The sequence below is a fragment of the Hippichthys cyanospilos genome, chromosome 5 (assembly GCF_059441005.1).
Source record: "Hippichthys cyanospilos isolate Australia breed blue-spotted pipefish chromosome 5, RoL_Hcya_1.0, whole genome shotgun sequence".
In the NCBI taxonomy this organism is placed as follows: Eukaryota; Metazoa; Chordata; class Actinopteri; order Syngnathiformes; family Syngnathidae; genus Hippichthys; species Hippichthys cyanospilos.
Genome location: NC_142373.1, coordinates 18,991,850 through 19,007,412, shown reverse-complemented (window position 1 = coordinate 19,007,412; position 15,563 = coordinate 18,991,850). Strand labels below are relative to the sequence as shown.

Genomic DNA, 15,563 nt, shown 5'->3' with positions numbered 1-15,563 from the left:
TGTCAAATGGGGATATGTGAAGGCACTTTAGGAGATCCATTTAATTTTTCTCAGGGTTTCTGCAAGTATGAACACATCTAATTTAATGGTTTTAAACAGAAAATTTTTGTCTTTAAATTAAGAGCAAATTAATTGGGGTATGTAGCAGGTTATTGCTACATTGTGTTAAAGTGACTTCTTTTTTTGCCTTCATATGAGGCTTAGACATGCACATTATCATGTGATGTCAGAGATGGAATTTTCTGGCAAATGAGCTAGAAATAAAGTTAATAAATCAGGCACGTTTGGCACAGCGTTCACTTTTAAGTGCCTTCATTTTATCCAAAATATTATGCTGGTGAAAGAGTTAAAAAAAAAAAAAAAAAACTTTCACAGGAAGTATATCTCTGAAAAAAGGCGCCGAACCAGAAAGCTGAAGACAAACACGGCAAAGTGAACGGCAGGTTTGACTGGCTGCCTTGCAGATAGTGAGAAGCAGCAAATAAAAACTTCAGAGTCCGCTGGCTGGAGGCGACCGATGTAGACTGTGTCATCTTTCAGACAAGGAGGCACCGTAGGAGCAGTTGAAACGTCCCTTTGGCATAGTCTGATAGATGGTCCTCCCTTTGGTGCTTTGTGCTGAGCATTTGTCCCCAAATTCAGTCTTTAGCTTTATGGCACCCTTCACGGATGCTCATACGTAAACATCTGTGCCATTTTTTTTCATCGTTGTGTTTAAATAATGAATGACCACAAATCAGGGCCCCCTGTGCTAAGTGCCGCAGTAAATCAGTGTATTTAGTAGGCCGACTAGACAACGGATGTTTCCATGGATTTTACAGTGGAAAGAGGGGCGTCTGTGTCTCACTGCTTGGCATCTGTTACTGTAGGTAGCAGCAATTCTAATTGAACTGCATTTTTCAAATTAAGAGTAAATTAATTGGAACCTGAAACAGTGTATTGTTAAACTGTTCCAGAAATAAAATAGATGCTACAGGAGGTCTTCTGGAGGCGCTGCAAAATTCAAAAAATTTCATTAAAAAAAAAACATTTTGCACTATGTAGAAAGGGTTTATAAAATATTTTACTTGAGGTACATTTATAAAACAAATAATGAGAACCACTGCTCCATTTAATGTAATTAGCATCCTGGTGTGTTAGTGGGACATTTGTATGACAAGCTAATAGAAGGACTCAATTTTCATGCAGCCTCTGCATCCCAGCGGATGGACACACAAACAAAAAACACCAAAGCTTTGTACAGTTTTTTTTTTTTTTTCTGACCTGCTAACCTCCAAAGCAGCAAATTTTCCCAGCAGACAGAAGTTGTTGTTCTTGTTGCACTTCATCGTTAACTAATTAGTGACTCAAAAACAAGCAGAATATTGAAAACCCATCTGTTAATTTCTGCACTCTTTCACACCTTTCAGATAAAACGGTGAACATATCAGCTTGCACATGTAGGTTCTTTGCCTTTATTTATCCACCCCCGTGTTTTAGAAAGAAGACCAACGTGACTGATTTAAACTCACGGAAGCTGAAGTAAACGTACTTTCAACTCTAAACAGTGGGTGTGTGATGAGCATGACCGAGACAGTTAGAAAAGATTGCTCGTTTGTAAGACTGCATATACCTTGCTGCCTGGCTTTTCACCTCTCAGTAAAATTGAGCAAATTGGAAAGCCATTACTTTCAGTGGGGAAAAAAAGACTACATGTCACACCTGACCCATCTATCACCCCGTGGGTGACTGAGTATTCTCCAGACACACAACTATAGCAGGTTACTCACAATTTGATTTTTTTCTTAAATGTGAGTGACCTCATAATTGACAAGGAGCGACTTGGCATTTTCCACTTTAAGGTGGACAAGTGCATATAAGTAATGATATAGTCTGGTTGGCAGCTGTCTGATTGGCATTTACTCCTTGGTCACCTGACTCTCAAAAGCTTATCTGCCGTCATCTGGCCCATTGTTTCTGTTATCTGAGGTGATCAGGGCTGAGCTGAGCACCGGTTTTGTGTCTACTTCAACATCTATGCGTGACAGATGGAGAAACCTCCACCTGCAGGGAGCCTGAAAGGACACTTGCTGGGATCTCCGGTCACACTCAAAAGCAACAGAAGGATTGTATTGGAATTAAGCGATTAACAATGATGCTCTTTTTGGGATATACGCAACCTCTGTTTGAGAAATCCTAAAAAGAGCAAGTTTGTCAAGCCCTTAAGTGAGAATTTGAGACTAAAATGGCCCCCAAAAAATGTCTAGCTCTATCTGTACCATGAATGTTTGTGTCAAGTAAAAGCCATACAAGGAATGTGTGTGAACTAAAACCACAATGGAGACGTTGGTGAAAAAGGAAAGGGAACCCCGATTGCGTTCATCATGAAGTCATATAAAACCCACGCTTCCTATATGCAACACATTCCATTTCCCAACCAGTCTTGGCTTGTTTTGCATTTTGTCTCCTGTAAATGAACGGTTCTGTCCTCAGGCCCTCTACACACTAAGCTGACGAACGTCGTGGTCCCCTTCAGTGTCTGCCTATTACGCCGGTGGTTCATCGCCGTAAAATCACTATAAACAAGCTGCAGCAGGACCAACAACTACGTACCTTCTGCGCATGCATTTGATGCAATACCCCTCCATGCCATAGGTGGCAATAGTCACGGTTCCTACCGCAAGGTGTATATTTTGTGCATGGTATTGTGGGAGGCCTAACCTCAGGGCGGTAGCTTTATTTTTACACAAATAAACAAACTGATCTCCTCGTGCTCTTTGGTCCAGGTATTGTCACGTTTGGGTGTGGCAGGAGAAGTGGAGGAAGGGATTGGACTCCCCCAAAAAATGCAGAAAGGCTGGGAGGTGGTGATTCAGAAAAAAAAATGAAGGTTTAAAAATAACCTGAGGAAGGAACAACTGGAACAAAACAATTAAAAGTAAGAACCAAAACTAAAAATAAATAAATTCACAGGGAACAGCAGGGAAATGGTCAAAGGGAATACTCGTAATGAAAAAACCAGCGACCTCAGAAGTGTGACAGTAAGACAATAACCAAACAACTAACGGGAACTCAACTGGGACTTAAATACACTGGACAATAATTAGGTAAACATAAAACAGCTGGACGGGACGAGAGTCAGGGGAAGCTGACTGGAGGACACACGGGGGGGGGGGGGGGGGGGGGGGGCAGGTGAACAGACAGGTGGACGAAATTATACTAACAAGAACACAAGAAGGACAGATGCGAGGGGAACAGAAATGTGAACTTAGAAACATGAACAAAACCCCACAACAACAGAAACCCGAAAACCCTAAACAAACATGACTGGAGGCCATTACGTTGAACATCAAAGTTGGGATATTTAATGAACTAAAGAAATGATGCTGTTTCTTATATCGTAAAGTTGCGCATTATAAAGTTTACAACGGTCACCCTGCTTTTTTTCCCAGCGTTTGCCACTTTTGATTTTCATCTTGTCTCGTGATCTTATTCGCTAGCTGAACAGCCACTCAGTGTGAGCATCGTTCCGACAGCCCGAAAATCTTTTCCGACGCCACAACGAACTCCGAAGTTGTGACAGTGTTTCGCTACAGACGCGGACTCGGTGTGTACAGGGCCTTAATGCTTCATGACAGTGCCAAATTAATTTCACTCTTAGCTTTTTCTCTGGTGGTTTCTTCATATCTGGAGACATCATGTTGGAACAGGCAGCAGAAGGAAGGCAGTCGGCATGAAACTTGTATGCACACCAACTTAGTCTAGAGTGCCAAGAAATTACCTCGTTAGTATTCCACAAAGAAGGAAAATGAAAGAAATCCTCTAGTCTCGAGTCTACAACTCGCGAAGTGGCGAGACATTTGTTTATGTGTTTCTGTTGATGTCCTGCAGTGACCCTGAAATAACTTGACCACGCATGGTGGGCACAAAAGTAGGAAAGCATGAATAAATTTCATACTGGAACGTGGAGCCTGAGAGTGATTTTGCATTCGGGATGGATGTGAGGTTCTTTCCGCATAAGACTTGCGGTACATTCTGATTTTACCAGAGCATTGCGACCTTGCTTGAGGTCAAGGAAAGTGCTTTAAATGGGCCCGCAACACATGCAACCCTGGTGAAAAGAAGGAAGTTTAGGAGGGTGCCTTCCGAAGATAAGAAGTATGCTTTTTAGGCGTTACCTAGCAACGTAACTCACTTCACACATGGACCCAAGTTTAAAACCCAACTTTGAAACATGAAAACTTGATTGAAGCCCTAATGACACCCTGGTTGAAATCCTAAACTCAGTTTGTCACACCTTAAAACGCTAACCCAAGTTTAAAACCATACTTTAAAACTAACCTTAAAAAACATCGCTAACTTTAAAACCTAACTCTAATTTTGTTCACGGAAAGTCATCAACCTGAAATTTTAACTTGATTTTTAACCGCTGTTAAAAATCAGAACACTGCCATATATTTTGCCATATATTTTGGATTATAAGGCGCACCGGACTACAAACCGCACCGACAAAAATTTAACAGAAAGTTTTTTTTTCAACGCATTGGCCACACCAGACTATAAAGTCGCAGGTTGTGTTCATCTGATATTTTCGCAGAAAGATGGTGAACTCAATTTTTTAACTGCTACATTATGTAGCCTGATTACAACAACATAATGCCTTCAACACAGATTGAACATACCTGCACGTTTAAAAATAAGAGCACCACCAACGTATTTTCAACCTAATACCGACACACTCGGATTGTTACAATATTTCAGTGTTTACTGGTGGAGAGTGCCTCTTGGTGGCGAGTAAAATAGTCTTTCAAACTCAAAATCAAAACTTCCATAGCTTCTTCTTCTGCCCCCTGGTGCCTAGTAAAACAAAAAAAAAACTGCAGCTATGTGGCACTAGACCACAGGGTTCAAAGCATAAGAAAAAAGTAAATCCTAACTTAGGTTTATTGCTGTACTTTGAAATTCCAAACGCAGTTGCAAACCCTACTTTGAAAAAATAACCTTAGAGTGAAAATCTACAATATAACTCGAACCCTACCTTTTTTAAATTTAAAATTACATCGTGAGACAGCTTTCAAAAATGATGACCATTCATTGAAAATCGACCGATTAAAGAGGAAACACTTCTTTGAAACCCTGTTAAAATTGGACCACTACATAAAAGAGAATCCCTATTTTGAATGACAAAATGAAGGTTAACTTAAAACCCAACTTTGTGAACCTAACCATAGATTGAGACTAAGGGCTTACATTCACATACACAGAATGTCTTGTGTGGGAATATAATCATTCAGTAAGAAAGAAAGAAACAATATTTTACTCAATTTAGCCTGCTTGTAAGATTTTAGTGCAGTGTATTGACATGCGTCCTGCTGAGACAATTTGGTGTGTTTGTAGCGAGAGGCATGCAGCGTGACAATAAATATAAACAAAGAGCGAGAGTGCATAAAGGACGTTCTTTCTTTCCACAGAGTGGGTTGGAACACAAAAATACCCTGATGGAACCTTGACTGGTGGTAGATGAATAGTTAGATAGAAAAGTCATGCATTCCAGAGTGAAATAGTGCACATTTTGCAGGTACATTAGCAGTCATCAAAATAAGTCATACAAAAACACCACATTCCTCATTCCAGAATATTTTAGAGGCCACATTCTCTTGTTGCCAGTATAAAGCCACACAAAACTAAATCAGTGTTTCCCAACATTTAGTGAGCAAAGGCACCCAGTTTACAGAAAAATATAAATGATATAACATGTTTTGTTTTGTAAACAAACAGAGTTACAGCGTGTGAAATATTTGTAAACACAAAGCTCATAAACTCGCAGGAAGCATTTGGACTTCGGTCTAATGTATGAACGTCAGTGTGGATAAAACCAATTAATTGTTCCTTTTCTCATCTATTGGAAGAAAATTTTAAGTCCCTATTAAATCTCTATAACAATGTTTCCTAAATTGGACACAAAGGAGAGAAAGAAATTGTTAACAAGCCTGTATGTATGTAGGTATAACTAGATTTTTGCCATTTCTGGAGAAATTATGAGTGAATGTTGAAATGCTAATCGAAAATAAATATTAAAACAGCATGATTTTAAATGCTTTGAAATGATATTGAAATATATGGAACAATATTGAAAGCTATAAAATTTGAGATTAATTAATGTGTTTTTATTTAATTAAAGTTGGGGGAAACTGACCTAGTTTGTTATGAGGAAGCGTGCCATTTGCAATTTTTATTTTGTAAACTTCAGTATGGCTGAAAAGTGACAAATGTACTTGTCAAATTGAATCTGTTGGTGAATAAAAAGAGCACTTACTCTATTATTGGCTTCAATAATGGGCTTGTTTTGTGTCCACAAACATTTTCAATGAAGGTCCTCTGAAAATTTGCTTTCCAAAAAGTTTGAGAACCCCCTCAATTAAATACTACATTTCAGACCAATTAAGTTGAACTCAACTGTGAACAGAAGTGACCTCTCGTGGAACACTTCATAGCCTATTCTCTGAAGCTACTTGATACAGATTTGTTGTGTGATCCCGAATGGTGCTTTTCAGTCTCGCAGGGACCAAAAGTATCTCAAAAGCACTGACAATAATAGTTATTTGCTCTTATGGAGTCCGCACTTTTTGTGTCTGCTTCTGATCGTGCACAGTTAACATCTGAAGTCAACTTTAACAACCAAGGCTATGGGTTATTTTTCTACAAGACCCATGAAAAGTGAAGGTGACATTTAAGCGGAGGTGTCATTATGTGGAAATGATCCTGCGGAGGAATGAGTTGCATCTGGAGGCTTGCCGTTGATTGCACACCACTGCTCTCTCTTTCCTTTATCTCGCCGCCATTCTTCTATCTCATTTCAATAGTCATTCTTCAACGAAGAACCCCCATTGCCGTCGTTCACACTTCTTGTCATTTGTATTCTAAGTAGCTCGCGGATCTTTTTGTATGCCGAGGCCGATAGCAATCGGAATTGTCGTACCGACATTGGAGACGGCCGTTATCCTGCCGGAGCTCAAAGGGAGGGATCGTGTTTGTTTTAAGGGGGGGAGGGGGGGTCTGTTCAATCAAAATTGTACTCAGTAATAAGCTCCATGTACAGGCAGAAGCCATGGCGATGCATCGATTGCAGTGATTATCCTTCTTATAATCGCTCAAAGATTAACGAATGGGAGGTAAATCAGTAATGACGAATACCAAGTTTACAAGCAGGATTTCTAATGAGAGTAAAATGCGCTTGCCCTTTAAAATGATATTCTGTGAATCATTAAATCTAACAATTTAGAGGCCTCAAGTGTGACTGGCATTAAAACTTGTAGAAATGACTCGCCTCAGCTGTAGTATAAACCACTTAGAAGAAGCTACAGTACATACGATTTTAGATGCGTAAAAGTTAAGAAAGACAGTTTGTTTCTCAAGAGTGATCTTCAAACCAGAGCATCCATAAGCCACAAAGGCATTGGGGGCTGATTTTTATTTTTGTAATTCTATTCGTCTATTTTCAGTCAAGAGGTCATGACAGATACAGGTGCACTTGGGTCACCCATAAATGTGTTGCCTGGGGTAATAAAACACATTATTTTTACAAAAAATTAAATCTAAAGCGATAACCATGGAGTGCCCAATGCTGGTCATAGTCAGCTAAACGTCTAGCCATTCTTCAAAATTATATTTCCATGAATAGAGTCCATAGCGAAATATCTTTATATTTCCATTTGAATAGATAGCGGTGTCTTGACTTTTGATTTTCATATATTCGGTTCCCACGGTTGTACAGTAACTCTTCCCCCAATGAAGTCAATTGAAAAGCCATTTATACTTAAAAAAAATTTTTTAAAAAAGCACCTGCAAATGTTTTTTAGTGTGTTTTTTAGAGGAACTATTCTAATTTTTGTACTTAAAATAAAAATATAAAGTTAAGGGATGCATCATTTACATTCCATTTACATTAATCCATTGTGAAATTATTATATTGAATCATGGATTAATTAATATATCACTGTATGCAAAATAGTCCAAATCTCAGAATTTCAGCCCCTGGGGTTCGCGGACGCCATTTTGAGGACCAAATAGAAGGACTAAATAGAAGACCATCTTAAATAAGATGTAAAACTCTCCGATTGAGACCAAGCCGATTCATTTTTGTTCACTGCTGTGTCCATTTTGTCTTGGCAAGACAGCAAAGCATCCCACATAACACATGAAACAACATTGGAAAGGCCGTCCTCTACTGAGGACACTAGGACTTAATTGGTTCGGGTGGAATCAATATAAATCAAAAAAACAAGTTTCCACAGTAGTGGACATAAATGGAAGATATTAGTCATTTTTTGCTGAAGGTGAATAATCTATTTTGGAGGGGCTAATTGAGGACACAAGTCCAAAACAAAAATACAGTATCTCTTAACAGAAAAAAAGAAAGAAAAAAGTTTCACAGTTCGGTGGAGTGAAAGTGAAGACGAAATAGTGCACCCAGATGAGACCGAGGAGTTGTGTTTACAGACTGATAACACAGCAAAAGCCTATGTCTGGATAGCATTGATAAGAGCAACATAGCAATACAGTGGCCTTTCTCTGAGCTGCTGATTCTCCCCGTTTTTCTCATCGAGAGTCCCTCTGAGGACACCAAACACCAAAGATGGCTCTAAAACCACTTTGATAAGCCTCTGAATTGCTTGTTGCTCTTCTTGCGTGTATGCGACTGTTGAATGTTGATCATGATAAAGGTATTTACAAAAAAAGTTAGTAGAATCAAAGTTGTGAGGACTGAGGTCCTGATTATTATTTGTCTGTGGCGAGAAACATACCTTCATGTTATAAAATTGAAGTTCCGCTTTGAAGGTGATATTTTACTCCCAACCCCCAAAAATAATCAAATAACACATTAAGAATGTTCAAGCTTGTTCAACAACCCGTGACAGATAGTTAAAATGTTTATTATTGTGCGCAATATGTGAACTTCCCTTTTTGAAAATATCACCCCGCTCTTGGCGTTACATAACACCTCGCTGCAGTTGTTTAGAAACTCACGGCTGTAAATGGAGGTGGGTTTTCTTTTTCTCTATTTTTGATAGCCGCTGGAGCGTGAATTTTAATTTAATGAGCCTAAAAGGTGATTGAGACATAAAGTGTGACTGTGTACTTAGAAAGAAAACTGTGAATACTAATTTCCTGGCTGCATCATAGTTGAAGGTGTTCGAAACATGCATTATTCTTCTTTTAACCCTTGTGCACACACTTTGCAAATTATACACATTGCATTTTTTCCTCATTTTGTAAATGCTTTTTAAGGCGTAATAATTCGTTATTTATGAATAGTTTTTGCCTTCAACCACTTAAATTGTTCAATGGCATCAGTTCTATCCATACATATGTAGGTAACATTTATTAACGCCCGCAAAAAGTTGAAAAATGGTATGGTCTGTCTTTGTAGTCTGTGACGTGATGACACTTTAAGACGAAGTCCTTAACTGGTCTCTACCGCCATCTACTGTCTTGAGGTGAAACACAAGTCAAAGAATTTTCTGTTTGCTGACATAATTTGACTGCCGCTCACTGGAATGTTGCAAAAATCGCAGGAAAATCAATGTAATAAATCCAATTAAAATGCACCTCCAAAATTGTAATTACAATGTTTTTGTATGGTCCAAAATTTGGACAATGATCAATTTTGGACACAAAGTCTCGCATGTCCAGCTGCAATTACATGGAAAAGTCTGAATCTTTGCATTTTGAAATTTTACATGTTTTAATCATCTGTTGGACATTTCAGCTCCCTCGTGTTTTTTTTTCTCATTGATTCATTTATGATATCATAATAAACTCAAAGGAATTTCCATAATTTGTAACATAATGCCACAAGGATTTTAAAACCAGCTTGGAAGAAATTAAATCAATGACACACATCAATGTATAAAATCTATCAGCACGCTCATGTTTCAAAGACACGGCTTAGCATGTGCATGTCTCCTGGTGCAGATTAGGTTTCAGACTTGCTCTCCGAGGAGAAAGGCGGGTTCAGTGTGGCCAGGACCTGTCATCACTAACTTAACTGAAATCAGAGAGGATTGGCAAAGCTTCCAGAGAGTGGAGTCGTATGCCCTAAAGCTGTTTGATTGAAATCCCTCATTATAGCATGTAAGGTACTTTGCACATCCACTGGGGTTATTCAGCACTTTGGAGTGTAGACATAACACTTAAGCACTGTGTGAAGGTGAAAGGACATTCCCACTTTAGGTGACATTCAAAACGTTATAGGCGAAGCATGGCAGTTTTATTTATATAGCGAGTTTTTTAAGAGGCTTTAAAATATCCCTATCATAGGTGGTATCATGGTAAAATGAACACGAGCTGCGTCATGAGGAAAAGGAAAAGCAACTGCTTGGAGCGCACTCAAAGGTACACTGGCGCCGCGTTCACTGACCTCTCACAACGTGGGGAACCTGATAGACACTTAACTTAACCACTATATAACTTACGGATATGAACACAAGAATATGTAAGGAATTTACAAAAGATAAGATAATATTTTGCTATAGTTTTTACTTTGTCGCCAAACTATTTGTGCATCCTATATAGACGGCAACACAGAAAATGTCAGAAATTGAAAATCATGGGCGTGTCCTGTTCGCAGATGTGTTCAGTGTATTTAAACACGTAGGCCAATTTAGTGATGTTTTTTGGCGAGATTCTCTGGATTCACAATACTGTGTCTTTAATAAAGACAACATCCTCCGTGATACCAACTGCCTTCCGTCCACCAGATGAATCTCATCTATTGTGTGCGTGTGTATGTTTGTGCGTGTGTCTCGAGAGTGAAGAGAGCTCTTGTGCGTCTCACAGTGGGTGAAATTAAGAAATGACAAGCGCTGTAATTTATTATTGTACAACACTAGGATTTTCCATACTGCTGCACTTTACTAAATATTGATATCTCTGACGTTTCACAATTATTTATATTTGAAAGCACATATTGCCTTGTCCATATATATTGTATCAACATTGGACTGTTACCCTTTTAACATATTATGCTGTACATATTATGCTTTTACACAGTAAAAGTGTATTTTTTTTAAACTTAAATAAAAGAGATGAAGCAATACTTTTGCCCAACTGTTTTTTTTAATACGGTACAAGTCTAACTTCCACTTAAGCACACAGTGTGAGTAATTTTGAACCTTCGGTTCATGTATTTGCTTTTATAATGCATGGCAACAATGCTATGCTCAAAATAAGCAAAGCACACTTGTTTTTGTTTCATGAACGAGGCTGTCTCAAGAGACGAAGTTGCAGAGATCAGAATCTTTTAAAGTCCACCCGTTTTTGGAACAGTGGGCCCCGCCTCTTCGGGGGGAGGGAGCAAGGGGGACACCCACGACATTTATTGAGGCGCGTGGTGAAGCCACTTACTTACAGCACCCTGTTCAGATGCGCCCACATATAGCAGCCTTCACGTTTCATTAACTTGTTTTCCCAACTCGGAGGTGAGTTTTTTTTTTCTTCACAGTTGTTGTTTTTATCTCATAAATAATGCAATTACGTTTCTGCAAGAAAAGACTTTGTGTGGCAAATTGTGTTCACTTTTTAAATGTGTTTCTGGATGACTGTTGGTAGTGTTTATGATGACATGGTCTTATCTGTTTAAGTGCATTTTAAACAAAGAGAAAAGGGTGAAGTTTATCAAGGCAAAGTTTCAGAGCGTAATTGTGTTATGGTTTTGTATCTGCCACGTGAAGCGGTACACAGTTGACTGTGTGCTTTTGCTCATTTAGGTTGCTATGGAGGACTACAAATTCGCCAACAGTTCTGAAAACATCTCCGAGGAGTCTGGAGACTTTGACCCGGACTTTCAGGAGCCATGCGGTCAAGCTCTCAGCAACGACTTAAAAAAGATTTTCCTGCCGGCTGTTTATGGGATTATAATTGTTCTTGGTGTCATTGGCAATGGATTAGTAGTCATTGTGATGGGCTATCAGAAAAAGGTCAAAACAATGACAGATAAGTACCGGCTGCATCTCTCTGTGGCCGACCTGCTGTTTGTCTTCACGCTGCCCTTCTGGGCCGTGGACGCAGCCAAAAACTGGTACTTTGGAAGTTTCCTTTGTGTGTTTGTGCACATGATCTACACTGTCAACCTGTACAGCAGCGTGCTCATCTTGGCCTTCATCAGCCTGGACAGATACCTGGCTGTCGTGAGGGCCACTAACAGCCAAGCCACGAGGAAGCTCCTGGCCAGTAAAATCATCTACGTGGGCGTGTGGCTGCCCGCCACCCTCCTCACCATACCCGACCTGGTCTTTGCCAGAACGCAAGACACGGGCTCCTCCAACTTCTTCATGACAGAAGACATGGCCTCCATAGAGACAGCCGACTCCAGGATCGTCTGCCTGCGCATTTATCCCGATGAGAGCAACGTGATATGGATGGTGGCGTTCCGCTTCCAGCACATCCTGGTGGGATTCGTGCTGCCCGGCCTGGTCATTCTCATCTGCTATTGCATCATCATCGCCAAGCTCTCACAAGGCGCCAAGGGTCAAGCGCTGAAGAAGAAAGCCCTGAAGACCACGGTCATCCTCATCCTGTGCTTCTTCTCCTGCTGGCTGCCGTACTGCCTGGGGCTCTTTCTGGACAGTCTCATAACGCTCAATGTCGTCAAGGCCTCCTGTGACCTGGAACAAGCGGTGGGAAAGTGGATCTCCATCACCGAAGCTTTGGCGTATTTCCACTGTTGTCTTAACCCTATCCTTTACGCTTTCCTGGGAGTTAAATTCAAAAAGTCCGCCAAGAGCGCCTTGACTCTGAACAGCAGATCCAGCCAGAAAGCAACTCTCATGACAAAAAAGCGCGGGCAGATTTCATCAGTGTCTACTGAGTCAGAATCTTCCAGCGTTTTGTCGAGTTAGCTCGGCACAACATTTAAAATGTGAGACTTGAAACTAAGCTTTAACATTATACAACAGTTTGTACAGTACAGTTATGAAAAAACATATTTGCATTTGTTTACCTTGAAAGTTGTGTGTGTGTGTGTGTGTGTGTGTTTTTCCATAAGCAGATTGTTTCCTTGTGCTTTAGTTGGGTTTTGTTTTTGTGAAAACTTTGAGGTTGTTAGGTCAGACTTAGAATGTCTTTACGGTTGAGGGATGTAGCTGCTTCTGGAAACTGTAAATAGTTGGAAGTGTTTTGTGTGTTCGCACTTAAATTGTGTGAAAGCTTCTATTTATTTTTGTCATTCACACTGGAAGTTTTGTAAAGAAAACAAATTGCATGCTGCTTCGAAAACCTTTTTTTAAAAACCTTTTTACCATGTGTTTTGTTGGTTTTTTTTTTACCAGAAAATAAACAAATTCAATGCTTCTTATATTGAGTGTGTCGTGTGTTTTCACTCATGCTGCTCTCATTGCCCCCAGGGATTGGGGGATGGGTGGGTTGGTGGGCGTAGACTTGGGCTCTCCCAACACAAATGTCCCCAGACTCCCCACCTGATCTAACTGGAAAGCAGAAGGAAGGCTGTGCAGACCCTGTAATTGCGAGAACATCTGTGCACTTTTACCTTAAGCAGTCCTGGCACCAATGTTGAGAGCCTTTCTCTATAATTAAATTCCATATGGCACCCTAAGAAAAGGAGAAAATGGTTTTAAGTTCTTGGTTGACCTGACTTATTTTTTGCACTCTTGACACTGGGCTTGTATACAAGTGTTTAACTATCGTCAATAGTTTTATTATCCCCTCAACTATTGTCTTCAGCGGGTTATAAATTTCAAGAATACAAATGAGCTGACATATTCTTTATTCAGTGTTCACATTTTATATGACAGTTAATCAATTGTGTCACACAAAGTGACACCCATTTTTTTTTTAACTTGGACTAGTGACGAGTGATGTTCACGTTGGGTACTAAAGGAAGCTGACAACAATAGATGTTTAAAAGAATGGGGCCGCTAAAAGACGACTGCGCAATGCAGCATTGGCCGTCCTTTTAGCAACCCAAAGGAAGTTCATTTCCATTTCTTTACATGTGAAAAGGTGTGAGGTGCCTTCATCAAGTCAGATGCTTAATGGATATTTGTGGCCTCTCAGAGGGAAACAGGATAAAACCCAGAGGTGGTTCTTCAGTTGGAAATTTTCCCAAATGACTCAGGATTAGCATAAGACCTTGACTGCTTTGCAGCCGAGGTAGAAAGAGATCTTAGGTTAAACATGTCACTGTGTTCACCCGGAGCCTTTTTATCTGCTTCTTTCCCTGTCAGAATGCATTTTGCATTTGACTGGAGAATCACATTATTAAACTCAGAAATGTACTGGCGCACACAGGCAGCTCAACGCGGGGAGTAGATTGACCTCAGAGAGGACAAACTGAAAAGAAAAATGCTTTGGAAAGTAAAGGTCCACCTTCTTATTGTGTTATTTATTTCACTTACCAACTCAAATTACAGTTAAATTACAAGCCTGACATACAAGTTTTTCTTCAAATCATCTTTCTCCACTGAAATAAATGGAAATGCATTTTATTTATTGTAATTGCCCCAAATACTTACTGCTGTCTTTCCAATAAGAAAAAGAGTATACTGTAATGCATCCTTGATAAAACACAATAACATAATAAAAAGAAGGTGAAGAATTCAACAGTTTGCTCATCATCACAATAATTGTATTGTGATACATTCTAGAGTGAGTAAATCAGCCACCGGACAGCATTATAATACAGTGACACAAACACAAACAAATAAGCCTTTCACAACTACCTTTACTTAATAAACTGCTATAGCAACAGTAGATTTTCAAAGAAAAAAAAGAAAATTGGCCTCTGTTGTTACACTAACACTGCAGTTAGTACCTGTATACATATATAGTATATATATATATATATATATATATATATATATATATATATATATATATATATATATATATATATATATATATATATATATATATATATATATATATATATATATATATATATATATATATATATATATATATATATATATATATATATATATATATATATATATGTATATATATATATATATATATATATATATATTTTTTTTTTTTTTCTTTTTTTTGCCATACTGCTTATTTGTAAAGGGAGTTGAGTTGAGCACTCTGCCCATACAGTGTGAGCATCTGGAAATTTTGCTCACACTTCAAAGTAAAATGCGTATATGCAAATGGGCCTAACTGCCTGTTCAAGTGCATACAATTTCAGTCCTCACAGGCCACTCAAGAATACGCCCATGGGTCACATGGGTCCCCTCTCATACATAATTCAAGAGCAGCAGTCATGTAAATTTGTGTGCGTGTTGTTGTGGTGAAAGGTCCTCAGTATAGGGGTTAAAGGCCAAACTTGTTGAAATGGACAGGAAAAAGTTTTTACTACCTGTGTGAATCCATGGGCTGAGCTTCTTCAGTGATGCACACAAAAAAACATCTAAATTTGGTGTAATTATTTCAAAGGGACATTGCAAACATGAAATGAATGGATTATAAATACTAACGGTTCCCATGGGGCGGTGACCTTCACTAATAGTCACATAATTGTTTGGCTGGAAGAGCAAGCAGCAGGAAGGCTGCTTCCTGCATCA

At 39.2% G+C, this 15,563-nt stretch overlaps 1 protein-coding gene across 1 annotated transcript; it reads left to right on the top strand.

The window, feature by feature from the left end:
* Nucleotides 1-11,365: 11,365 nt before the first annotated feature.
* Nucleotides 11,366-13,333, top strand: cxcr4b (chemokine (C-X-C motif), receptor 4b). The gene is made up of 2 exons (XM_088416026.1): nucleotides 11,366-11,459; nucleotides 11,748-13,333. Exon 2 carries the CDS (start codon nucleotides 11,754-11,756, stop codon nucleotides 12,876-12,878), a length of 1,125 nt encoding a protein of 374 aa, XP_088272152.1. The 5' UTR covers nucleotides 11,366-11,459; nucleotides 11,748-11,753; the 3' UTR covers nucleotides 12,879-13,333.
* Nucleotides 13,334-15,563: the final 2,230 nt, after the last annotated feature.

What these genes read in the sequence shown, in the direction of transcription:
- cxcr4b (XM_088416026.1), top strand. Translation starts at nt 11,754, where the DNA reads ATGGAGGACTACAAATTCGCCAACAGTTCTGAAAACATCTCCGAGGAG.